This window comes from Rissa tridactyla, chromosome 9, assembly GCF_028500815.1.
Source record: "Rissa tridactyla isolate bRisTri1 chromosome 9, bRisTri1.patW.cur.20221130, whole genome shotgun sequence".
NCBI lineage: Eukaryota > Metazoa > Chordata > Aves > Charadriiformes > Laridae > Rissa > Rissa tridactyla.
Genome location: NC_071474.1, coordinates 3,679,305 through 3,706,944, shown reverse-complemented (window position 1 = coordinate 3,706,944; position 27,640 = coordinate 3,679,305). Strand labels below are relative to the sequence as shown.

Sequence of the window (27,640 nt, the reverse complement as noted above, 5' to 3'; positions counted from 1 at the left end):
TGGCAGGAGAGCAGCGATATTTCCAAAAAAACATGCCTGGGCTCCAGCACAAAGTCTTCAAAATTGAAGCGCTTGACGTGAAATAGTTCAGTATCAGGGAATTCACCTTTTTCCAACAAAGCCTGTTTTCACTGGAAAATTCCCAGCCAGCTCTAATTACAATGTGTTTCATTAGTATCAGGCTATTGCTTTTTATTGTTTCATTGGTTTGTGTTTTAAGACACTGTCTGACAAAGGCAGCCCTAAATCAGTCGTAGCATGTGTCAGGGTGTCGGAGCAGAGAGGCAAGGTGGGGGAGTGGTTTTACTGGAGAAGCAGTTTCATCAGATGGGAAACAGGAACCCAGTTCCTCTCTTGCTCATGGAGGAGTCTAAAGAACCTACAGAAATGGGAGAAGCAAAAACCATCCCTGGTGATCTCCCCACCTGACCATCCCATGAGCCCTCCATACACGTGTGCTCCGCACTAGCAGAACAGCCTGTCTTGTGCTTCAAAACTGTGGCTAGTAAAAAGAAAAATTCATCTGAAAACTGCCTCCTGGAAGTTCTGTTGGCCTGTGCCGTAACCTTGCTAAGGAAATGGAAGAAGCCAAATAAAACTAGAACTGCTCCGTAGGAAGCAATGGGTCATGGGAGAAGACCTGAGATGCTCTAGCTGGTTTCCACTCCTGTGGGCCACCTCCTGAGAGATGCTAGGTAATGGCTGTTCTACATGCTTTAAAATTTATCATCATCCAGTGGGCAAAACAGTTTCCAGGGACGCTTAGCGTTGAAGGACCTCAGACTCAGACTGGTGCCAATATTCACAGCACACAACCACTCCAGTGGCTGCATCCCGCAGCAACGGGAAACCTTCATGGCAAACACAGATGGAAAGACAAGTTGCCACGGGGTTGCTGCAGTCACTCCGAGACATCCAGTTATCCCCAAGGATTTCTTTCATAGCCTCTGCTGTACAACAACATGGTCCTTGACCGAGACCTGGCTCATACCTGATCTCAGACAGGCTTCATGCTTCAACGCAGACAGACATGTAGGGCTAGTTAAAAGTCATCTCGCGATCATATGCTTTAGATGTAATATCATGCCTTGCATAATAAAGAATATTACGAGGATTTGGGCCATCCATAACCAATAGGTTCTGGAATAGATTGGGAAAACATGAAGGCAAAGCAGCACTCAAGGAGAGGGACAGATTAACCATCAACCCAGAAATGCCACTTTGCAACCTGCTGCCCAGCAAGTGCTGGGATTCCCATGGAAAGGTACGTGATGGGATGGACAGCAAGTGTCTCTGGCAGCGTCAGTGAGAGCAGCACACGTTCATCAGCTCACAAGCCTGGACCATACAAGTCCAGATGTCCCATGTCAGCATCCCCTGTCAGATTATGGCAGATCCTCTAGGAAACACCGGAAAAACATGGACTGAAAGCCACAAAGCACTTCACAAACGTATCTCCTGCCACGCTCTTTATATATCGTTTTTCGGGAACTTTTTTAACTTAAAGGTTTCCTTGCTTCATTAGGCAGGCAATGCCAGACCACTTCATTATTTGCATTGCAAAGCAAAATGCTCAGGTCTTTTAGTGAGAGAAAAACAATGTCATTAAATGATTAAATGATCACATAGCTGGCCAAGCCACTGCAGCAGTAAATGGCTCAGTCATAAAAAGGACAGTAAAACATGACCTGTCCCACATTTAATGAGCAATAAGAAGGAACCATTCCCTTTAAACATCATTTGAACTGAAGTGTAAAAAGGTCTGAATTAAATTCAAATTGAACTTGATTTCATCTTTTAAACCAGACTTTTTGGAAATCCATATTTACAACAGGCGTAAAAATCAAACCTCTCTCTCGAGGGAGGGGCAGGACCAGAGAAAGATGCGAAATGGCCATACCTGGGTGCTTCATCACATCATTGCCTTAAGAAATACCACAGAAATGTGACTTGAATGTCAGTAGTTTTACTGTATTATTTATAACATGCTACATAATTTAAGCATGCAAAGACCCAGCCTGCAGCAGGTACTCCGCACAGCGCAAATACCATCGATACGTCGTCAGTCGCCTCTCCAGCTCCAACTATTAATTAGAGGTGTGGTGGTCTGAAGAAATGGCTCCTGTCAACCACGCGTCTTAAGTTCCCCTGAAGAACAAAGCTCTCCAAGCTCTCTCAGAAACCTCCGGGGATCTGCCATTTGATTCAGGGAGCGTGGCCACCTCTCACAGCCAGCAAAGATCATCCCATATGCCTCTTACTCAACTCCTCCCTTCCACAGAGCACTGAAAAGGGCTTCTACAGAAATATCTCTGCTTTCCCAGCCTGCTCCATCCTTCTTACTCTACTGCGCCTCACTCAACCTGAGCCATCCTGTGATCGATTAGAAACTCTTCAGCTAATACCAAGTCCAACTTAGTAACACTGACAACACATATAAATAATACAGAGTATTTACACAAGAAATCCCTTGCGTCCAGAAAGCTCAGCCCTTCACGGAAGCGCTGTGCAGAGGGACTGATACTCACTCCTGTTTTGCAAAGGTTGCTATCTATTTTAACTCTGTTTCACTTACACAGAAACCTGAAGACTGGCTTGGATCAAGGGATCCAAACCTTGAAAACGCACCTTCCTGGCATCGCTTTCCATCACCAGGTCATCTCTCCATGGAGGAGATGCAAAAGACTGCCAAAGCTGACACCATTTCTCAGTTTCCCAAGCTCCCAGGACCCACACAGGCTTGAAACTGCTGCTCATTTAACGTGACCTTCTACTTCTTTTTATGAAGTCAAAAGCAGAAAATTTTGAGGGCTGAAAACAATGGTGGAAATGTCTGATAGATTCTCCCTGTTGATCCTCAACTGATGAAGGCAGAAGGGGGAGGTTCATCTGGTTGTGAAGAACAGCCAGGGAACTGATTCATAAAGGAGACCATTCTCCAAATGGGAGATGCTCCCAAAAGATGCCTTGACTATAGACGAGTAGAGGCTTCCAGGTTCCCCACTGGGGTGAAGTCGAGATGAAAGATGCCTGCGGTTTGGGAGCTGCATTATTTATTTTTCCAAGGTGTACTTGATGCTTTCTGGAGTCCATTCTCTGCCTGCTAACCAAGTGATTGGCACACCGGCACCAATTATGGAGACCCGTTAAAACGTGCCAGGCGATATGAATATGCAACAACATGGACGCCTTTCTTTTATAAGTAGCAAGTAGAAAGAAAGTAACAACTTTCTAATGTTGATCATTTAGGTCTTTTGTGAATTCTTTGTATTGTGCCATAGTAGCCTTCCACTTTTTAGACGCATGGGTCTCCTGCTCGGGCGGACACTGGGCACCGTGGATTAGCATATTTAGAGTACATTGCAACAGTTGACTATTCAGTATGTGAAGTGGTGAAATTTACTCTATTATTTCTAAACACTTACGGGAACGGTGCTCCTGTCAACCAGTCAGCCATCTATTGCAAGCTTCTGTGTCCAATAAGTTACCAATTAATTGGCTCCTACAATTGTTGTATAGTTTACTTCTTGAATGGCTCCCTCTTTAGTAATTTCCTTCCCATTGTGCGACCCTTTCTGACAACTTCTGTATAATGCTATCAGATAATCACTGTCTTTTCTCTCTCGCCTCACTTTTCTGTATCTCTCTAAATAGTTTATTATTCTGCCTTGGTACCTTTTATGGAGGCCAGCTCAGCGGCCTGTCAGTTAAAGGGTAAGGATACATTAAAATCGTCATTCATTCAAAAGGCTTTGCAGTAAGGGCCCAGGATATTCATTTGTGCACACATACAGGTCCAAGCCTGAAGTGCGTAGCTCTGAAAGGAAAAACCCTATCTTCCCTGAACAAACCCTTAATGATTTTACATTTCTCTCAGAGCCTGCTCTCTAATGAATGTTGACATTTCATGCACAGCGAGACACAGGAATTCTGTTTGTGGTCAGGGGCTACAACATATTCCCAAGGAAATTAAATTCAAAATTGATTGTGTGACACTCAAAAACTGGCCCAGAATTTGAATGATTTCCTTCAAGCAAAATATAGCTGCCTTTCCTACTAAAAACCAGCCAGCTTCTAGCAAAGCCAAAGGAAAAAGTGCAAATGTTGTTACGGCTTGCCTTCCCCTGCACCAGAAAGCTGTAAAAGCAAAATTGTTCTTTTGCTCCTTTCTGATAGATGAAAAGCCACAACATCAAAACTGTGAGCCAAGGGGTTGAGAGAGACACTCCGAAACGGCAGCATGCCCTGCGCAAAGCCCCGGCGTTACGGCAATGACATGACAAGAAAGATGTTTACATATTATTGACCTTTTTTGTTTAAATTAAGTCAGGCCTATTGCTAAATCAGCTGCATCTCTCTAAGACTTTGTGGCTATGCGTTTTTTTATTTCTGGGAGTGGATTAAAAGCGGGTTTTTTGCTAAATTGAGTAGATGAACTGGTTATTTAAGCTGAAGCAGCTGTGTAGGAGGAACTTCAGGAAGGAGACCCTTCTCGGGAGGAAGCCACACGTACAGATGACAGATGCTCGGAGGACCTCCCCGTCCGGCGTAAACCCCTCTGCCTCCTCCTGATCACAGAGATACGGAGACATGAAAGCACTTCTGAAATGGCTACAAAGAGATGGCAAACCCACCAACTCATCAGAGAGCCTGTACGCCACACCGCTGTCGAGACCGGTGTAATACTACACAGGGATTGTTTAGTATTGGGATGGGAAACATTCCTGCTGAAAGGGAGGGAAAATAACGGCATTTCTTTCCCATCCAGTAGCTCTAATTCTGCTGTGCTGCAAAGCAGCATGGAGAGGGTATTTATTTTTTGGTGGAAGGTAACGCTGAGCTCAGACCATCCAGACAAACATTGCACGAGGCTATTACATCTTCATTATTGCACTGCTCTATAGAGACAAGTGTTTTGAAGAAGGTAATAAGCACTTATAATTAAGGCAATTATAAAGTAGTTTATTATAGTTGAGTGCTAACGTAGAGCCGCCTTGTGTCCAAGAGAACCAAAACAGCGATACAGCCTATCTGGGGGATTTTTAAAACAGCATCAATCTGACGGTTATGGCTCTGGAGGAAAAAAAAGCAGCTAGTGGCAGACACCGGCTGATTTTACAAGCCACCAGAGATGGAAGCAGGAGGGCAAGCATGGAGAAATTGCTTGATTGATGCTGGATACGTGTCCTCATCCCCTGGCAGACAGCTCTGGAGTGGGAAGTCACCCTTCCCGTGAGCTGGACCCTGACCCTCGGGGAGCCACAGGGATAAAGTCCCACATCCAGCACAGCAGCATGAGACGGGATTATCCCTGGTTTTGCTTCACAGCCACCTTGGGGGACTCGGGAAGATGAGCATCCCAAAATGATGTGACCTCACAGAGCACAAGGGCTTGGGAAATACTAACTGAACCCAACCCCACAGTGTGCACAGGCGGAGTTACAAGCTCCAGAAGATAAAACAAATGCCATCAGCTCTTTGCTCAGCACAGATTTCTGTAGGGCAATGGAGGTGTCAGTCTGAGCAAAATAGTTTCCGAGCTACTGTCACAAAGTTAGAGCTTAAAATAACCCTTGCTTTCAGTCTGAGAGAAACACAGCACTTTGCTCTTCCTCATTTGTATGATGCCATCAGACACCGCCTTTCGTTTCCATGCTGATTAAAAAAAAATATCACGGACACCAGCAGCAAGCATTTGCTTTTTCAGAGCTTCAGACACACAACTTTAAACACTCTCTTCCCCTCAAAATTTTTTTTAAAACTCCCTGAACAGGCAGGAAGTTTCTTTCAAGTCTGTTTTACGTGAAAGATGTGTTTGTGTATGATTTTGCTTCTCTAGGCCAACAGTGGTGATGTTTTTGATGCAGCTGAAGAAGATGCTGTCACTCGAGAAAAGATAAAATTATCACCTTTCACGAAACATCTACAGGTTTAGCCAACCCACTTCACTAACAGGTAAAAACAGAATCTTGGCAGTGAGAAAAAACAAAGTGTAGACATGAGGATAAAAAAGCACCTCAAGCCTACAATTACCTCCAGTGGGAAGGGAAGGGGTGAATCACTTGTCGCATAAAATAGTTGGTGGCACCTACCTATTTCCCATGAGATGGCAACGGAGAGGAGGAGGAGGAAATCCCAGTCACCCCCGCGGCTTACCTAGGCGGCTCCAGGAGACGATGGGCCGGGGATTGCCCGTTGCGATGCACTCCAGCACAGCGGTCTGGTGCACCGTCAGCGTGAGGTTCTCTGGACCGACGAGAATCATGGGGTCCTTGTAAACGGTGGAGTGGGAGCCTGCAAGGACAGCATCATCGTTAAAAGGCATCTGATTCTCTCTTGGTTAATGGAAACACAGAGGGCTTCATGCATCCTCTAAGTACAAATGATGTGGCTGGGGTAATCCTCAATAAATCTGAGATGTACATGAAACAAAAGGAGCACAATGTTTGCATGACAGTCACGTTGTCTGACCGCGTTTCAAGTTTGCGCTGATATTCCAGGGGAAAACCCCTCGGCCAACCATCCCAGCCACAAGCAGCCCTGTTGACACCCAGATACGGGCAGCAAAAGAAGGAACCGCGCTGTGAACTGCAGTGAGCAGATGCGCAGCAAAAACACGGTATAGAGGGAGGACACAAGCTACAGGCCAGCCAGTGCAGACAGGAATGCAAACAAATGAAGGAGTTGCTTTATCTTTCAGCATCTCAAGCCATAAAGTAATCCATGCAGTCCCCAACACTTAAATCTGCCTCTCTACGAGCATCTTCTCTTGCTGCTGGTGTCACTTGCTCCAAAAGCCCTGTCCTAGGACAGAGAGAGTGATGGAGGTGCCAGTCCCCGTCTCCTGCTGAGGATCTTTTTGAGAGGAAACTCAAGGAAACTCCTCTGATGACTGCAGCCCACGGGGTGGTCATTTCTCCCTGTCCTGGCCCACGTCGGTGTAACTGGGTGCAGGGAGAGGATGCATCACATTGCTCTGATACAATCGTGACTCGTTCACGATGCAATCACTAATCGTTTATTTGCACTACAGTTAGCACCAAGTGGCAGCAACCAAGAAGGAAACCCATCGTACAAGATGATGCACAGACCCATAATAAAATAAAGCCCTGGCACAAGGAGTCTGGAAACCAGACAGGCACAGGAGAAGCAAAAGAAACTACATTTCACCAGACGGGAGGAGGCTGCGGGACATAAATATGATCCTGTGTCAGGTACACCACAGCTGAAACTGCATCTCCCGAGTCCCTTAAAAGTGCCTTATCCCTGGGCAAAAGCTCCTTTCAGCCTTCATTCCCTTTTGTGGGGAGCAGGAGAGGAGGAAAAAAAAAAGGAGATATTCTCAGATCTCCATCAGTGAACAGGAACACTGACAATCTCTGCATTAGTCTTCTCTCCTTTTCCAACGAGAGCTGGGTTATACTCCAGAAATGCTGAGGCCAAGCAGTGTTTAAGGAATTTCAATAATCTGACAGTTGCTGCTGGCAAAAATGTTCTGTACACCTGCGGAGAGAAATACCTGGGCTGGTTGTCTGCCCCCGGGCAGGAGAGGGGCACAGGGAGGGCTGGGGAGCTGAGCTCTGCCACGGGCCGGGCTTTGCTGTAGGGATCATCCCATGCTGGCTCCTGTACATGGACTTTCCGATGTCCAAAAGGCTTGTTAAAGAGAAGTGATCCACCAAAAACTATCTGCAAGAGCTTTTCTCCAAGCCAAAATTTCTTTTCTTCCTGCACTTCCTAGCATTACCCTGTCACAGCAGCTCAGGGGCTGAAGTCGGGGTGTTAGCAGAGGGATTTCGCAGCGGTCCAAGGGCACGCACAGATCAGAGCGGCTCTTTGTTAATCGTTCCTACAGGGGCTAAACGAGGAGCGATAAAGTGACTCAGAGGTTGTGTCTAAATGGGCAAAATCCAAGAAAAATCACCGTGTCAGTGTGACTTAAGAGCTGACTTTCTCACTAAATGCATTTCACTGCAAGCCATAAAATGCAGATTTTTTGATGAGAACCAGAATGCACAATAAATTCATATGACCGGCTGGTTAACCCCAAGAGATCTGAAAAACAATACCTTCCCTCTCAGTACCTTGGAGTGCCTTTAAAACCCATGTAGATTTATTGTTCTAAATCACAATACTAAATGTTCACGCTTAGAATAATACGATATTATCATCGTATTATAGAGTGATTTCAATATTTCAAAACACAAAGAAATGAAATGAATTGTCCAAGGTCACCCAAGAATATCAGTAAATGGGAGCTGAGACAAAAGCAGCTCTATTTTGACAATAACACATAAAAAAAAAAAATAATCACACTCTCTGATTTATACTCTGAGTCTTAAATAGGCATTTGGGTTTTTGGGTGGGGGCTCAAACTCCCTGAGTCTGGCCAAACCCTGCCCAGCTCTGGAAGTGGCATTTCCAATGCTGCTCACCTTCTCCTGCAAAAGCCATGTAATGGTTCCGTAGCTTTGCTGCCGAGCCCAACGCCACGGCAGTGCCAGCTCCAGGGCCAGAAGGGCCGGTGACCCAGCAGGAACGCGGTGATCAGACACCACCACCATGCCCAACCATCAGGGAGGAGGTTTCCTTCTCCAACCATAAAAGCTCTTTGATGCAGGGTCAGGAAGGAAGGAGTGACAAAACGAGGGACTTGTGGCAAGCAAGTGCTGCTGGAACACAACAGGGTTCAGGGCAACGTGGGGGGGATTGGTTTTGAAAGGGAAAAAGGCTCTAATGATGCACGTGGTCCCCAGGGACTCTGCCAGCAGCAATCTCTGGGAGGATGGGGAGGTCCCCAGCATCGCCAGGAGTGACAGGCACTCTAGCAGGGACGGGAGCGTCGCCAGCATGGGCTGTTAGATCTTGATCAAAAGGACAGCAGCAGAGAGAGCCGCAGATCGCGCTGAAAAGGTGTCAGCGCAGAGAGGCAGGCAGCCCCTCGGGAGCATCTCCGCTAAGCAGGCACTTGAAAATAATCAATCAGCAGGGCTGGAAGACATATCTGTGCTGCTGGCTGCTGGCAGCCCCGCCACCGCTGCCGGCGAGAGGAAGGAGACTGCGATGAGCAGGCAGCCACCCTCCTCCTCCTCTCCAGCCAGGCTGTGGCAGTGCCCTGCAGGGCAGTGGCTCCCAAAGCCCATCTCAGTCCCCTCTGTCCCCAGCCAGGGCTCAGTTTGGAAACCCCGGTGAGGCAGAACCGGTGCTTTTCTGTGGATGAAGCAATGGCTGCAGCTGCTGCCCTGTTAAGTGGAGAGGAAACCCTCCTGCCATGACGAAGAGCGGAGAGCACCCTTCCTCTTACCCCTCTGCACAAGAGGGAGGAGATGGAAAGACTTGCAAGATCACTGCTCACCCCATCATGCCGAAAGGCACGTGCACGACAGCACTCGCGTTAATTCGGTATTTACTGCCACAACACCCACACCAGTGAAGCAACGTCCCTGTGCTGCCCCTGCGGCACACCATAGCCTCCGCCGGTGTGCCAAAGCCTGGGGTTAGCATGCCAGCACATACCTGCAACATGCTAGCACATACCTGCTGTCCCAGTCTAACAGATATTTGGGTGCTCTTAGCAAACACCACGGAGCATAAACCTTTTTTTCACTGAGGTTTAACCCAGTGCAACGGGTTTTCCATGGGCTGAGAGCATGCAAACGTCCCGTTACGGCAGCTCTGCTGACATGCAGTCCCTGAAGCATGGTTCAAGCCCTTCAACAGACACTTACACACGGTGCCCGTATTCATCATCCGACTGCTTTAAGGAAGAGAAAAACCACAAATGTTTTACAGACAGGAAACCTGGAAAATATCCATCTGAAATGAGGGATAGTCAGATGAAAACAGCTAGCACTTTCTGTCCTGCGAGAAATAATAACTCACACCGGTAAATTGACACAAAGAACTTCACCACGTTGATAATTTACTGTTCTTTTTTCCCTCCATGTGGCTACTGTTCACACAGATCAAGAAAACAGATAAGTAACAGGCATCAAAAGCTCCCGGGTCTTTCAGAACCAGTTAACCTGCTTGCTTTCCCATCAGAGTTGACATACACAGCATCACTCTTTCCTTAGCTTCACCCCATTTCACACATGCTGCTTTTTTACAGTCGGTAGAGGCTAATCTGACACTTGGTACAGGCATTAAGTCTCCTACTCCAGAACCACTGGCCAGGCAGCTGTTTCAGAGGGTGAAGGCAGGCTGTCAGATCGGAGCGTAGGCTGGCAAGCCTCCAGCCACTGGCTACCGACAATTATGTGCATCTGACGGACAGGAGGATCACAGCTCACAGGGGGGAAGACTCTTTGCTGCAAATAAAAAAAGCTCACAGAGAAACACACACCCCACCAGCCCTGTGCAGACCTCCCTTGCCTCTTATCTCCAAAACTGTAATCTCCATTTCCACAGGGAATCTGGGATGGTCCCCCATCAGAGAGACACAGATGCATCACCACTGCTACCACAGGAGACCACAGTGAGGACCCAGCATCTCAGGGCAGTTCTGACCTGCACAGAGTCCTGTATCTCGGAGGCCACCCTGCCAGCAGGGCATAGCCATAATTTGCAGGTGACTACTTCTTTGGCATTCCCATCTTCTCTGAAGGTAACCCACAAATGTTCTAAAGTCCAAGAGAAGCAAGGTGTCCTGTTTTCATACAAGGAGGTTGAGCATATCAAAGGCATTTCTAAGAAGAGAGCACAGAGGTGTAATTCACTCCTGGCTGCTTGGTCAGGCTGGGTTGTATGATTCCACTTAACACTTCCCACTTCCTTCATATTAGGAGCAGCTACTGAAACATCAAGAGAGACTTCTGAAGCTAAAAGTGTTTTAAATTAAAAAGACTGACAAAGGAAGGAAGCCTAACTAGAAAGTGACAATCTAACATCAGGTTTAGAAATTGGCTGGTGAGTTACTGCTCAAAGGGGCTCCGGGTCCCACAGCGGATGGGCCATGGGCAGGGTGGCACAGGGCAGCACATGATAATATGGTGGTGTATTTGCACCCTAATCCTTCCTTCCCTGTGCCCAAGGTCACTTCCACATGTCATTTAGTGTGCTTTCCCAAACAGGCCAAACTTGTGCACAGGCAAATCGTGGATGTGGGTTGCTTTGGTTTGCCCTTACAGCTTCATCACATCCTACCTCCGGCAGCAGGAAACCAAACAGCAAGTATGGGATTTTGGCCTTTTTTTTGGAGAGGAGACCATAAGGCACCGTCGTCATTTCTTCAGCTGGAGCTTTCAGAGATGAAAGCCTGTTTCTGTCACTGACTTCAAATGTGGATGGAGAACCAAGTCAAAATTCATCCCGGGGCGCTCAGGGCTTCTCCTTCTCGTCTTCCAAAGCAAGGTTAGCCTGCTTCGGTCACAATGCAATGCTAACAGCCTACAGAACATAATTCCCCCATCAGATAAATAATTGATCACCCTGCATGCTGCAATTACTTCCAGAGTGGGCAGGTCTCATAAGGAAATGATGAATCTTCCACATTTCCAAAAGAATTTATTTAATGCAAAGCTACTGTAACTCATTTTCTCACCATCCTTCCTCTGCCCAGAAACTGGCACTAATTTAAAGGCAGAGAGACGGATTTATCTGCTATCAATCAAATGGACTGATCTGGCAGGAACAATCCAGAACAAGGAAGGTGCTATGGCTGGACAGAGGGATGCTTCTCAGTGCCGTTAGCCCGAAGCTCTCTTTAACTGTCCTGGTCCAGACCAGTAGTGGGAATAAAAAGATGGAAAGACAGTCAGGACGGTGTTTACTGGTACTAACCTGACACGGTGAGTCTGGCCTCCCGGCTGAACTTCACGTTAGCAATATTGGTAGCAACGCAGTGAAAAATCCCACTGTCTTCTGCCCTCAGTCCCGTGATCTGGAGGACCCCCTTGGGAAGCAGCGTGTACCTGTGGGAAGAGAAAAGCAGAAACAAAAACTTGCAAAGCAGGGCATGATGTGAAAGCAGGCTGCACACCCATGCCGTGGGGCAGGCTGGCTCCCCACATCTGGTGCGGAGGCACCAGTACCACCCAAGTGACGCAGCCCCTGGCAGGCTGAGTCCGTGCTTATCACTGCATCAGTTATTAAGATTTTTTTTTTATATTTGAGCCTCTCGCCTTCTTTTACAGGGGGTTATGTTCCCTTTCTTTATCTTCTGAGGCATCCTTAAGAAAGGCTGACTGATGCTTCCTCTTTTGACCAGTGGAAAAGCTTTGGCAGTGCATTTGCCTGTGAACACAGCCGATGTGGGAGTTATCGCTCACCACCTGAAGCACAGTGACTATGGACAAGCAACAGGGGAAGCGTGTGCGCCACATCCCCGGCTCCAGGTCCAGGACTCAAACCCACATGACCTTAAAACCTCGAATGCGTAGGAAGGCATGTTTAAAATACATATTGAGCGGGCATACATAAATACCAATAAATATTTTATATATTTAAAACATAGGTACATTTAAATCATGCCTGCATACACACATATATGTATACATACATTACAGGTTGCTTGGCAACCATGTGTTTAAATTGGCTGGTAGTAAGTCATTACACTGTGATGAGTTAATAATCCATTTCCGTCTGGAAGATGAAGAATATCTTTTTCCATATCAGCATATGGTTAAGTGCCTATAACCTGCTCCCTGCGCTGGGTTCCAAACGCGCGGCTCGGTGTCGGTGGCAGCGTGAGAGCAATCAGTTTTACACGTCCCAAAGTTGATTGCAATCTCTCTGGGACTTTAAAATGCCCATTGTTTTGGATGAATTATACCACAAGAAGCCTTCATTTTTGTTAACAATCTGCCCACAGCATTAGAAGATTCAATTCCAAAGCTATTATTCTGCCTTCAAAGCCTCCAAGTGCAAGACTCAGCATACAAATTTATATACACTTTATACGCAGAAATGCATCAAGCATGATTAATGCAGAAATCCAATTCAGTTAGAGAAGCAACCCTCATCACCCAAGCCTGTTGGTGTCAGAGATTAATCTACTGAGCTGACAATAAAAACCTTTCCCAGTAACTTTACTGCTACAAAAAGCCAAATCTGTTCAAAATCAGGACCTGATCGTAGGGAAACTGCTCCTAGCGCACGTCCTCCAGGGCTTGGGCAAGCTCCCTGCCCCAGAGGAGAAGCAGCTTGGGGCTCTCTGGGTTGGAGGGACCTTGGAGATCCTCAGTCTCCTCAGCTTTGGAGCTCCTCAGTCTCGGGGAACAGAATTCCTGGTCACACTCAAATCCTTGCCACAGCTCTGACCATCTCCAGAGCTGTGACCCTGAGCTCAAGTGGAAAGGACTTCAAGGGAACTTCACCCGTCCTGCAACATCTCATCGGGATGCACACAAGGCATCAGGCCCAGTTCTGCACCCCTTCTTTCCGCTGATAGCACCTCGGACCACTTGCCTTGCTCTGCCACATCCCAGTTCAGCATTTGTGTGAGTAAGGAGCCTTCAGAGGAGATCAAGTGTAACAAATCAACCTTGTGCCGGGCTAAAAAAAGCTCAGATGAAAAACTCAAGGAAAAACAAAACCTGACAGTTGCAGTTTTCCACAGCAGGGTTGGGCCTCTTGGGTCCTTCTACTGTAAGTTCACCACAACACTGAAAAGGTCAGGCATTGTTCCAGCCCTCATGTTTTCTCCTGCCTCCAAAGCACCCAACTGCATTCTGCTTCAGAACTGACATTTTTAAGAATAGGGGCTTTCAGGAAAATATTTACAGCTTCCTGCTTTCGCCTATTCCCAATGCGCAGACGTCAATTCGCGATCGAGGTGTGCTGTGACCGATTGTCTCCCACCATCGGTCGTGCAGCTCCCGAGCTGCAGCTGGGACCGCCAGAGGCTGCCGGCACGGAGCACACGTTTCCTGCCACCTGTCCTCCGCCGGGCCCCACCGCCGCTCGGAGGATCAAACCGTGATGAGGGACGTTTCCGACATGAAGGGAGCAGCCTGTCAAACACAGGAAGCGAGGACGTGCCGTCCCACGTCTAGGCTGGAGAAGGGGGGCAGCTGGGGTTTCTCTTTAGGAGGGCTGCATGGGAAACGGCAGCCCAGGGTGCCGCGGGATGCTCTCTGCAGAGCTTCCCTGCTGCCACACACAAACCATCACGAGGGAGTCAACCTGGGAAGGAAAGTTGAGCAGCCACGTTGCAATTCAGTGCTTGCAAGAGTCCAGGACCCACATGCAAGATGCTAAGTCATGGATCTGGCTCCAGAAGAGTTGCACAAAATGGAGCCACGGAGGGATGAGGGATGCCAAAGCTACTCCAGCTCTGCCAGGACTGCTGGGTGGGCTCTTCATGCTGGAAAGTAAACCTGGAGGAGGGCTGATCAGGGAAGGTCAATGCAAGCCCTTACCCCCTCCAAAATCAACTAACAGGCTTTATCTCCTGGGAGATGCAGTATTTCTACACAGTGTTTTGCCAGAAGGAGCCCAGAGAACCTGCAACATTAACTGAAAGAGTCTTCCATGGCAGAAACGCTGGCCAAGACCCTCAGCCCTGATCAGCTGTGTCCTAGCACAACTGCAAGAGCAAGAGCAAGCCTGGCCACCTTCTTCCACCTGGAGAAATGAGAGCAGTGCATGGTTTGGACATGTCCTACCTTTCATTGTCTGTGTTGACTGGCATGCGGTTCTTTTGCCAGAGGATGACCGGCTCAGGCAAGCCATGGATCTGGCACTGGAATCTGGCTACACCACCTTCCTCCACCACTGCATTCTGAGGGTGGATGTGGAAGTCAGACATCGCTGGAAGACACAAAGAAAGACAAAAATATTCACAGGTGAAAAGAGATCCACTGCCAACAACTTCACATGACTTGGAAACACCCCTATTTCCCAGAGACAGCAAATGCGATTGCAATGCAAGAACAGAAGGCTGGTTTGCAGCCCAACCTCCTGCATGGAGAAACAAGACTAGCGGCAAGTTCTTGCTATACGTCTGCCTCTGCACTTTGAAGTGCTTGACTCAACCAGGACAGGAGATGGTGCTCCATGACCCACATGCTCCACAGCAAGGTCTACTGGGGCAGCGAGATGCACAGATGCTGCACTGGCACTTATCGAAGGTCATTCTTAACAGCTTCAGCAGGCTTTGGATCCAAGCTTACACCAGAAAAGAGATATCTATCTTGGCTGTTGCTGCTAATGTCCTATCTGCTGTAAATATCTTCTGATGTGCATGGCTTGACTATTTTGCTTAAATACTTTGACCAAAAGAGCTCCCAGATACCATAGTAAAACTTACAGCCTTTGATTTCCATGTCTGCCTGGCACACGCTCCAGCTCATTGCATACTCTGCCTTCCAGCACCACAGAAGGAACGGTCACATCCTCGTGCTGTGGAGCAACAGGCTTTGGTCGACAGAACGAGCAGCTGCCAAGAGCTCAGCAGCTCGGCAAACCCAGGCCTTTGGGGTTGGGACCACCCGACAGCGAAGGACAAACCTCAGCGTGCCCACGCAGGATGGATACAGACCAGCCTGTTTCAGCACAGCCACAGCTGTAACCATTGTGCGGAAAGACTCTGGCATGCTGTTAGAGCTACATAAATAATACAGTAATTATTACTATTAATTAATTGGAAGGTGCTGCCTGTTGACTCTGCAATAAACATATTCGAAGCTAATAAACATCCCAGTGGTTATTTAGCTCATGATTCATTTATAGTGCCGCATCCGCAGGAAGATCTCTCACATTATCATACAAAATAAACTCCAAGAGAGCCCCCTGCTCTGCCACCCCAGCCCCATAATCCCCCTCTCCCCAGCGAGAAAGCCTCATCCCCTTTTACATGCGCCAAGTGTAATGAATGTACCTCTGCTAAGGAACAAGCTGCCTATGTGTCAGGGCAGCTTAATCATTCATCTGCAAACTCCAGTTGGGCTCAGGCAGATGGGAGATGGCCATTAGCAATCATACATTAAATATGTGTTGCATTAACCCGCACTGCTCCCGCAACCACCGCTCTCAACCCGCTGACTGCAGATTTGTTAAGCCGACGGAGTAACAGGGAGCAAAGCCCGGGCTCCGCACGTCCGTAGGGTTGGGAAGGTTTTGCAGCCGCGAGGGTGGGATGGGCGGCCAGTGCCACGTCGGGATGCACCGATGGGGAGCAGGACCAGGAGGCGGCTGTGCAATGCTCCAGCCAGAGGGGAGCACACCAGCACAAGGTGAAAGATGATGCAAAAATATACTTCCTTTTCCCAAGATGAAAAAGGGAATGCAAATATCCTCTCTGGTAAGAGATGGAGCGCAATGGCAGAATGGCAATTTACCCAATTCATACACATTTAGCCATGAAATGAGACTGCTGATGGCCCAGAGCACTCAGCCATGTGGGAAGGCGCCCAAAGGCTGCTGGGGGGAAGTCTCCGACACCAGACAATCCCCATTCCAAGGTGGCAGGGGTTTCTTCAAAAAATGGGAGGCCCGGGGGTGCCCGCAGCAGGAGAGCTCGAAGGAGCCTGCAGAATATTTCAAGGCAGCCATTTGGAGGTCCAGGCCAGGGTGAGCATCTTGCAACCAAAGCTCATGAACTCTCACCAAGAAATGAATCCAAGAATTAATGAGAACGATACAAAGCTTGTTAATAAAGGAAAAAAAAAAAAAGAAAAGAAAAAAAGAAAAAAACCAGCAGATTCATATGCCTGCAGGAAAGTTCCTTTCAGACGTACAGATGCTCAGCGCTGAGGTTTTTCGGTGGCTGACAGGGTTGATAAGAAGAGGGAGGTGTGAATGAGAACAGCCCCGGCACAGATTTCACTCTGCTGGCTACAGAATTCATTGCCGTTCCTTTATTTCAATAATATCACCTCTTATAGGTAAAACTGCAGCAATAACCTCTACTCTTAAAGACACTAGTATTAATATTTATCATGAATAAAACATGGGAAGTTATAAATAATTCAGTTATGAGGATGTTAAGTAAAATATTACTCTTCAATGACCCTATAATGTGGCTTTGAAGCACAGTTTTATGTTAAATGCCTAGGAAACACTGTGACCCTTGCCAAGACCAGCTGGTTTGCAGAAGATGCATTAAAAATTCATGCACTGAGCTACAAAATGCTATTTTTAACACAGGTTTACGAGTTTATTTACAGTTGCAGAGACGAAAGCTTTTGTAGCATCTCCTGTAAAACCGCAACAAAACTTGAATGCGAGTGATTACCTGGGATGTTGTTTCCAGCCTGGAAATAAATCACTGGGTGTAAGGAGAGGAGAGGGACAGGAGCGCAACTGCTTTACAGGGCGTTGCTCGGAGGGGCTAAACCTCTGCTGACCCACATGGGATTTGTATGTACGTCCCAACTGACTGTAAGAAACTCACACAGAGGAGCGCTTGCTCCTATTTGTTACTTGTCTTTCAGCAGCAAACCCCAGGACCCCCGTTATCAGCCGGGTGCTATTGTTTCAGCCGCCACGGAGAAGAGCTGCGCACCAGCCCCAGTGGGGTTGGCCAGCAGCCAGGGAGCTGCATCTCATTTCTATGCTAATGGCCATAATCATTTTAAAAATAAATACATGCAATCACAATATTCACCCGCCAGCTCCTAAGAGGGAAGGCACCCTCTAATCCTTCTGCCTGCGGTCTCTGTCGTCCAGCAGTGCGGCATCCACGTGCCAACGGAGGGACTGGTCCTGCTCCAGGCCCCTTTGTACTGTCACCAGAGAGGGTGAGTGTCATCCTGTTCCCATTTAACTTCCCTCTGCCATCTCCATGTGTAGCACAGTACCGTCCACACACACGCAGTGAGCACAGGGTAGTCATCAAGCCACAAAATCAGACCCAAATCACGCACACACACTCATTGCTCCATATTAATGCTCCAAGCCACGGTGTCTCAGAGCTTCTACTATCATCACACCTGGATTTTGGCCATGGTACACATAGACCAGCACAGGGCAGGGAAAAACAAAATAAAATGGGCTAATAGCAGACGGGGAATGGTCCGAGCAGCCCTCCCATACCTCAGGCATGGGTGCGCCTTCTCTCAAAGATGTTGGTCAAGTCTAGATTCAGATTGAGTTGTCTACAGCCACACTGACACATAAGAGGAGTTACTCTTTATCTCTTCTTCCCCCATGTTGTATCACAGAGGACCTCAACTAAGATGAGGTTAGACGACAGCTGAGGCTCTTCCTTAAAGAGAAACCTGTGCTTGGGATCCCCACCACCTAACCCTCTCTGGGATGCAGTCCCTGAAGGCATGTCCTACAGACACACCACAGGTGAGCAGCAGCTCTTATCCTCATCCATATTCACAGAGGATTTGTTCTATCAAACGAGTCTGTCGTGTCTCCCCTAATCGAAGTGCAAACACTCTCTCCATCCTAACAGGCCCTGTGGAAAGGCCAATGGAATAAAAATGAAAATAGGTATCGAGTGAAATTTTCTTTACTCCATGAAAAACTAAATTGAAACCATTAGTGGCCAATCCTTTTTTGCTCAGTACAGCATTAGTGCTAAGCTGGAGATTGACCTAGATTTGATATAGAAAAAGAAAACATTAACTTGTTATGTCAAAGCAAATCCCAGGCCTGTTAGAATCATTAAAACGCAAACATTATTATCAACTGTAGACACAAGGGGAGGGAGAAGACTTGAAAGGTTTTGTGCCGAGCCTGGTGTTAGGAGAGCATTTGGAAAGCCAAGCTAGTTCTGCAATCACGTGGCTTTTTGCTTTTAAATTACTTATGGGGAAAGAGATACCCAGGTTGGCTCTGACACAAGAGGATGCTGGGGAGGAGCTGAGCATCCTCACCACCACTGACACCAGGCAGTTCACAAACAACAGCCTGTAAGCAAAGACCCTTTCTCCACATTGCTGCCACCCACCTCTTAAATTCAGACCTCTTCCAATGCAGGTATGCGGTTAAAATGCCTCAAAGTTAACAAAGTACAAGGAACAAGAGTTTAATGGGACATGCCTCCAGTACCTGGGCTCCCAGACACTCCTGCCAAGGAGGGCAAGCTTCGTTAGCTCCATTACAACTGATGAAGGTGAAGCCTGGGAGGCAAAAGATTCACCCAGTGTGAAAGAACAAGCCATGGGCAGAGCCGATCCCTTCCAAGAGTGGCTCCATCCTGATGCTGGCAACAGCTGCTCATTTTCATACTGAATTTTTCAACTTACTAATAAAATTGAATTTCCCCTCAGGTCAGCAGAAGTCAGGGTCATTTTTAAAACACAACAGCCACCATGCAAATTAAGACCCAAGCTAAACCACTCTCAAATCAGGCTGACAGCTCCAGCAGAACCAGCCCTCAGTATCCGTGAGATTTATTAAGCCCCCATCTTCCTTGGCACCGCAACTCCTTCCCAAACACTTTCCCTACCCCACAGCAAGCAGAGGGATTACATCCTTTTCCATTCCCTCCTGGCTTAAGCGACCTACTACAAGAAAGATACGGATGTGCTGGAACGTGTCCAGAGAGGGGCCATGAGGATGATCAGAGGGCTGGAGTACCTCTCCTATGAAGACAGACTTAGGGAGTTGGGGTTGTTCAGTCTGGAGAAAAGAAGGCTCCGAGGAGACCTTATAGTGGCCTACCAGTATCTTAAGGGGGCCTACGAGAAAGCTGGTGAGGGACTTTTTAGGATGTCGGGTGATGGTAGGACTAGAGGGAATGGATTAAAACTAGAGATGGGTCGATTCAGACTGGATGTTAGGAAGAAGTTCTCCACCATGAGGGTGGTGAGACACTGGAACAGGTTGCCCAGAGAGGTGGTGGAAGCCCCATTCCTGGAAGTTTTCAAGGCCAGGTTGGACGGGGCTCTGAGCAACCTGATCTAGTGGGAGTTGTCCCTGCCCATGGCAGGGGGGTTGGAACTAGATGATCTTTAAGGTCCCTTCCAACCCTGACAATTCTATGATTCTATGACCTTCACCATTAAGTCATCAACGTGTTGGGGAATATTTTCATGAAGGAATCAGGTGAAGGCTTAGCAGATACAGGTGTCCTGTTTGTTTCCCTCCATACTCTGGAAATGGAGGATTTCCCTGCAAGGAAGAGCCAGCACAAAAGATGGGGGGCGTACAGACACCACAAATTCCATCCTCTCCTCTCTTCCCCCTGCTTTCAAACAGGGACGCTTTCCCAAGTCTTTAAGAAAAAGACACTGCATCTTCTTTCCCTATATATACTTTTTTTTTAAGATGCATTTTTATAAAGATAAAAAAAAGCCCACATCACAACAGCCCGGTGGCTACTCCAGCTGCAGAGCAGCCTCCGCGCCTGCGAGCCGGCCCTGCGTGTCTAATGATGCTATTGTGCGAGGTTGTTGCTGAACTGCCATGAGCCCAATTTTGAATGCAAGTTGCTTTGTGCATAGTGAAGCGTGAACAACAGCGCCGCCCATTTATCTATTTAATTCTCCAGGAGTAGCAGGAGCGGGGGCCTTCGCTCACATCTAAAGGGAAGAAAAATCGCCTTTCTCTCGCCTTTGGAAAGGGAGGGAAATATTAAAGACCAGCCGTGTCTCTCCCAGCACAGAGGAAAATCCCCTCTGCCTCTGCCTACTAATCAGAGGGGTGAAAATCCCAAATCTCTATTGTCCGCGTTGAGCCTCAGATCTCAAAAGAAAATGGTCTGCGAGAGTCAGGAGAGTTTGAAGCAAGAAGACATTTTGGAGGAATGCAGCTCATTGAAGAGGAACCAAAATCCGTGGCGAGATGAGAGAGGGAGGAAGCCCCGTTTTGCTCTGTGCTGGGCAGGCATAGAGGGAAAGAGGGTCAGTCCTGCACACTTTATTTGCAATATTTGCAAACAAACGCCTATTTCTCTTTTGCTTTGGCTGTAGTTTCTCCCCCTGGAGCTGGTACGACTGCTCAGAGCAGGGAGGGACGATGGTCCAGGCTCTCCACCCTCTGTATTTTGCATCCTCATGTCTCCGTTGGTATCACACTCAATCAAAGCTGAGTGAAATAATTTAAACGAGGTTGAGAAGACGCCCCCTCAGACGGACTTCTCTAGTTGAGGAACAAAGTCTCCACCTGGCCTGTTTTTTCTTCCCCCTGCCCTAAGCCCCTGGGATGGGGATGAAAGGGAGACAACCGAGCTAATGCCTCGCAGTGGGACATAGCAGCTGCCCACGGGAGGGAACATGCAACAGATATTTTACAAGGGGAGGGGGCGAAAAACCCCTACCGCTTTGTGACTTAAGTCCACCAGGAGGCAAATTGCTGCCTGACCTGGCACTGCGGCTTCTCAATTTTTTGCATAACACACGAAATGACTGTGGGCCAAACCCAGCTCAGGTCACCTCCCCGCCGCACCGCAACGAGCAGCACCGGTGGACTCGTGATTTACTGTTTGTTGTGGTGCTTTGAGAAGCAAGTGAAAAAAAAGCACAGAGCCCTACGGGGGCTGCTTCTGCGTAGGGATGATAAATATCCTCCGAAGATAATGAACACATCTCCACTGCTCACAGACCAGGGGGCAGGGGGAACGTGCTCAGGGGTCCCTGGTTGCTCTGCCCTCCCTGCACGAGCAAAGGACCAGGGCTGGGAGGAGGAGGATGGGTTGTCCCTGCAAGGACTTCATTGTGGCACCTGGAAAACCTTCAAACACTTGTGCTGCAGCTCCGCTCCTCTTCCTGAGGCTCCCTTGAACACACTCCCCGTCACCAGCACACCCCAACCTCTCCCGCACAATTACACGTGCCTCCAAGCCCATCTCCCAGTCCTAAAGAATGTTTAGGAGATTTACGGTATCGATTATAGCTTGGTTATTGGAAAAATAACTACAACACCATCAGTTGTTGATGCAGGGGTACTCTCCCATGAGTGTGAAAGAATTTTGTCTGGCTAAATGCAGTCTCTGCACCATGCATGGAAATAAACAGGGGCCATACACCCCAAGGGCTATTTTATACTGAAGTACCTCACAATTTCTATAAAGCTCACAAAGTGCTATCGCTCCAGAGAGAGACTGTGCCCGCACTGTCCCGGTACAGCGTGCCAGGGAGCATCCCCAACATCCGACACCCCACCACCCTCGCTGTCTTGACTTGGGAGGATAGAGAGGACCAGGGGAGCTGCCTGTGCCCGGAGAAACCCCCAAAAGCAGCTGGTCTTTCACTGTGCAACAGCACTGCCCAAATGCTGCCTGCTCAGACCCACGACCTCCTGCAACGCAGCTGCAGCCAGAAATCATCCCAGCCTGGAAATAAGGAGCAGCGAGTCCCAGTGCATCAGCATAAATGCCCTCTCCAAAGCCCAGCAAGCAATCAGGACTGTCTGAGCATCCTCAAACCTTTCCTATAAACATATCGGTCACTTTACAGAGAAGGGGAGACAGGCACAGAGGACGCAAAGTGACACCCATGGTCACAATTCAACATCATCCCTTGAGTACCAATGGCACACTCTACCCGCAAGGCAATGCTGCTCCTTATAAATCACTTCAAAAGACACATCTCAGCAATCCCACAGACCAAATTTCTCACTTCCCTCCGTGTTCAGAGCACACGGCAGCACCCCATCACGTTACCTGCTACGCAGAGCAGCACAGCAGACAGCCCAAGGGGATTATTCGTCTTCCAGCACCCTCTTGTTTTGCAGGGGAATAGACTAATAAACAGCCCCTTTAGCGCTTTCAAATTGGTTTCAGGGAGAGAAGAAGTTTCTGGCGAAGAGGGAGGCATCGCTAGGAGAGACCTTTATCAGGGAGCGCTATTGCAGTAATTTTTCAAGACGAAATTGCTCTCTGGCTTATGACAGCGTTTAGTGTATCCTGAGGCGACCATTTGTGAAGCCAAACCCGTGGTCCTGCCGCCCTGCTGCCGGAGGGAAGGGAGAGTATTAAATGTCATAAACAACTCTTAATTTGCTTGGGCGAACTGCACATGGGGGCCAGCGATTCTGCAGTGCAAGAGGAGGTCATCTGTCATCATTACAGTGCTTCCCTACCAAGGGTGATCCTGGCCCGGCAACACTGGCCGCTGTCACACCTGCCCAGTGGCGCAAGTCACCACGAAGGGCTCCTGTGCTTCTGCGGGGTGACTTCTTATGAAACCCCAGCATCACACAAGGTTCCATCAACCCAAAGCAGGGCTCCCCTCCAGCATCACAGGATGCTCCCTCCTGTTGCATCCACAGTTCACTCCGCTTCAGGCAACAGCTTCTTCAGGACCTCGCCACCTCCCAGGCTTTCTTCTGACGCACGCCTTTGGTCTTTGCAAAATACCTATGAATTGCCATACTCAAGTGCTCCTGCAGACCCCTGAAATCATGAGAAACTGAAGGGCAAGCTGTCCAGCAAGTCTCTGGCAGAGGCTGGCTCGGTGAGGGCAAAGCAAAGCGTGCAGCGCGCTGGCAGCAGGCAGGTCTCTCCTGCCAGATTTCCATCCGGAGCTCCTACTCCAACACACACAATTAAGACAAATTACATAGTTACCATTTTGATTTGTTGCACAATAACAATGTTTTCCATCCCTCTCCCAAATATTGATGGAGATGGTACAAGAGGAAGCCGCCGCGCAGCCGGTTTTGGCCCTGGACCACTTTATTCACAGCCAACTGCTTCCGACACCGAACGCGGATAAATATTCCTGCTTTTTATCAGCTCGGAGAGGCAGCAAGCCGTCCGAGCAAGAGGCCTTATCCCGTCCCGCTGCAGCCCTTGCAACAGCTCTAGGTAGAAACATTCCTGCTCAGACCTCCCGGTCTGCAAAGCCAGCAGCCATCCCTGGTTTTTTGTGCTTGCCAATGAGGGCACGCTTCGTTTCGGCATCTCCAGACGCGATGGTGGAATCCAGAAAGGTGAAGGAAAGGAAGCTTTTCATCACGGCTGCCCACGGAAATGCCATCAGCCCCGCTTTCAGACAGGGAGCTGTCCTGATTTACAGGCTAATGAATTTTAAATGAGATGCATTTTTTAATTTTTTGTTGTCAGCCCCCATTTTTCTGCTAGCAATCATTCCAATAATAGCTTTAAATTTTCAGCATCTGTTTTTACCAGCTCTCTTGTAATTAGTTTACTAATGTATTTCACTGTGCCTTTGTTATTTTCAGAGAATTACTTCATTCCCAGCTATCAGAGATAGTGCACTTCAGTCTATAAGGAGTTTGGCCTTTGTTCCCTCGTGGTTATTCACATGGGGGAAGATGGCTCAGTGAATGACAAGCCTTTCTATCACCACACATTCCCCATTTAATGTCTTTATACTGGCTCATTAATTACCACAGAAAACTCCTTTCCGAATGGAACCTGTGATTTATAGAAGACTTGGGCAAGGTGCCATTTTTATCGGGCGGACAGTGAACAGCACCAGTGCTGGTATTCACTCTTCATTTTCCCTTCTGCTGCAGCGGGGTCAGCCCCGCCGTGGTGGGAGTTTTGCCTGGGCAAAGGAGCTCAGCAAGCGTTCAGTGCTGCCGAGCCACGGCCCTCAGGCTGCTCCTGCACGGCTGGGACCACCGAGTCCATAGAAAACTGAGCTACAGCCCATTCTGCCTGTGTGCTGTGGTACCCACTGTCCAAATTGATACACCCCCTCGGGCAGCGGCTGGAGGAGTGACTGGAGGAGGTGGGACTGCCTCCAAGGTGATGCCCTGCATCTTTTTATCAAACCTGGTGGTCCAAGGTGTTGCGGTGCATAAAACGAAGCATCTCAGCCCTCGGCAAAAGCCGGAGGACAGCACAAGAGAGATTCAGGCTTACGTTAAGGAGCGGGCAGTCAGACACGACGGACTCCGTGGTACCTAGACGCGCCTCTCTGCCGTGTCCCATTACACAGCACGGGCTGGACGGCAGGCGTGAGTCTCAGCTGAGCCCCTCAGACTCCAAACCATTACAGACTTGCAAACCTCCCAGCAGCACAGGGTCTGGCCAGGGGAAGAGCTGCGCGAAGACACAAGGTAAAGGTTCCCTGTAGACCCGAGGCAGCCAGAGCGCGGGAGAAAGGCGGCTGCCCTGCCTGCGAGAGGGAGGAACCTGAACAACGGTCTCTCTGTCCAACAGAAATTAAGTTTAAATCCTTCAGAACAGTATGGCTTTCACCACCTCCATACTTTCTGCCGAGCAGGATAAACTGCCCCCTCTTCTTTATTAAGGAATGAAATAGAGGTGGAAATGGTTCGCACATTGACTAAAGAAGCTATTAAAATAGAAAAAAAATCACGAAAGGCTGGATTTTCCATCACTTGATGCAGAGGAGCCACCTCACACCATTGCAAGGGAAGTATTCAGCACACCCTGTGCACATGGGGAGGAGAGAGGAGAGGCCAAAGGTCCCAAGCACAGACATAGAGCAAGTCAGGCACGGAGTTAGCATTACAAAGAACTGCTCTAAAGCTCCTTTCTGTCCATTTTAACTCTGAATTTCACTCAAATGCAGGTGATTTTCCAAAATGCTGAGGGCTCGTCTACTCCCATCCTTTGGTGGTGCACACAGATACGGTGTTACGATGTTGCCCAATCCAGATTGAAGGTGATAATATCAAAGAAGATGTAGAGAGGACTGAGCCACTCTCATACTGAGAAAATCCAGCTTCCTCCAAGGTCTGCTTTTCCTCCTAGCAGCGGCTAAGCCGTTAGCTGTCATCTCATCCCTGTGGCTGAGTTACATATAGAAATTCCTGTTCGCTCCTTGGCAATAGCAACAGCTTCCTATTTCGCTGGCTGCGATCCAGGGGAAATTCAAGCTGAATTACAGCCATTCTTCAGAAAATAGGCCAAATCCACGAAAGCAGGACACATGACCGCAAACGTAGAGCTCGTCCTTCTTCTATTTATTTCGCGGCGAGAAGCCCCGTTGGCTGAAAATAGCTTATCTCTGGAGGTCCCCCTTTCCGTTCGCGGCTGACACTCCTGGCTGCTAGCCAAACTATTACCGCCTCAAAGAGAAAGTTCATAGCTCCGGCGTATCAGCCCCACTGTACAGGACGTATGGTTTGATGTTTTCACCGATTTCTCTCCGGGAGCTCGGAGGAGACAGGGATTGTATTTCTGTGCATGAGCCAGCGAGTATTAAGTCCTTTCCTGCGCCTCTGCTGGGATGGTTGTACTTGGGGTTGTACCCCAGCATCGCTTGTCAGCATATACACAGTAGAGTGCGTACACGTGCACATATGTGCGTGCATGTGCATGTATGACACAGCACAGGCAGTAACGTGGGCTGGCCTCCATAAGCCGGGGTCCCTCCAGAGACCCGTTCCCACAACAAAGTAAGAGCTTACATTTCACACCAGGTCCACAGGAAGCAGCCACTCCATCTGAAAGCACCTCTGCACCCGCAGCAAGCCCCCTCTCCTCCCCACGTACTGCACAGGGTCCTAAATATGACTGGGAGACACATCCCCGTCCCCAAGCACGCGAACAGACAAACAAAAGTGAGGACACAGGAGAACAGTTAAGAAGGAGGGGGAGGCCGGTCACACAGAGGAAGGAAGTGATGTCAGAGTTACAAACCACAAATCTCACCATCTTTATCTTCCTCGCTATCACCAGACAATCACCAAACCCGAGGAGCATGGATGCATTCCAGAAAACACAGCTCTCCAGGGAGGACTGGCTTCTTGTTGATAAGAAGCGGGGAGGCTTATCTCCCAAACTCACAGCGACACCTCACCCTTGGCCCGGTATATCAAATTACACTCATTACCTTTGAGGACACATTGAAAAGAGGTGGCAGGAGAAGAGTCAGGTCAGGGAGGCAATGCTCCCGCTGCCCTGCTGTGTTGCTCCTGGCTCAGAGCATCCTTACCGGCACATGCCGAGCAGCGGTGGTGGCTGGTGGGACAACACTGCCTGTGAGACCACCACCGGCACTAAAATGTCCCAGAGTGTCACATCAAGGAAGAAAACCAACAGAAAGAGTTGATGCACCGATTTACTGCAAAGCCATCACACGGCTCTGCAGTTTGTTGTACGTACAGCCACACCAGGTAAGGCCGCGCTCGCTGGGTGTGTTGTCTGCATATATGATGGTTTACAACAGCAGGTTTCTATATGTTAGAAATATATGTCAGTCACCGTGCCTACAGGAGAGTGATGTATCGGTGATCTGCCATCATCCAATCTCCATACTGTGTCACAACCAAATACAGTATTTTGCCTATGCATCTACTGGCAAGGAGAAATAACCAAGTCCTTTTTATTGGGAATTTTTAAAACGAGCCAAGCAAAATAAAATTTCAGCTTTCAACACTTTGCTAAGGCATCCAGATACATACTTCAGATCTATACATCCAGATATATACTTCAGATATTTATATTCTTTTGCTTTTTTGTCATAGATTAGACAAACAGCGGTAACCTCAGGTAGCATCCCTCCTCTCTTCTCAAAGACCTCTGGTACCCTTTATGAGAACAGGATACGACGAGAAGCCCTGGGTACCATGAGGTGAGGGTAGTGAGGCTCCAGAAGCCTTTGAAGAGCGCAATTCCCAAGGGATGCTCCCAGACGGGATAACTACTAGCTCACACGGCTACAAGGAGGGGCTCTATCGATTTGCTGGGAGAAAAGATGGGAACAGCTTGTGTTATTTCCTGCTGTGGAATTTGCAAATATGTTAGCCAAATGAGTTTCAGGCTGCACAAACACATGAAGAAGCACAAACGCGGCAGGTCAAGGTGGGCAGGCTCCCAGACTCCCCCAGCAGTGGTCCCCTGACTAGGGGACACAGA

At 48.4% G+C, this 27,640-nt stretch overlaps 1 protein-coding gene across 1 annotated transcript in view; it reads right to left on the bottom strand.

Moving 5' to 3' along the window:
* Positions 1–27,640, bottom strand: part of IGDCC3 (immunoglobulin superfamily DCC subclass member 3) — a 106,476-nt gene that overhangs the window by 28,633 nt on the left and 50,203 nt on the right. Inside the window, exons 3-5 of the mRNA XM_054214629.1 lie at positions 14,607–14,751; positions 11,782–11,912; positions 6,157–6,294 (exon numbers count right to left, since the gene is read on the bottom strand). Coding sequence (XP_054070604.1) covers positions 6,157–6,294; positions 11,782–11,912; positions 14,607–14,751 — 414 coding nt within the window. The remainder of the gene's footprint in view (positions 1–6,156; positions 6,295–11,781; positions 11,913–14,606; positions 14,752–27,640) is intronic.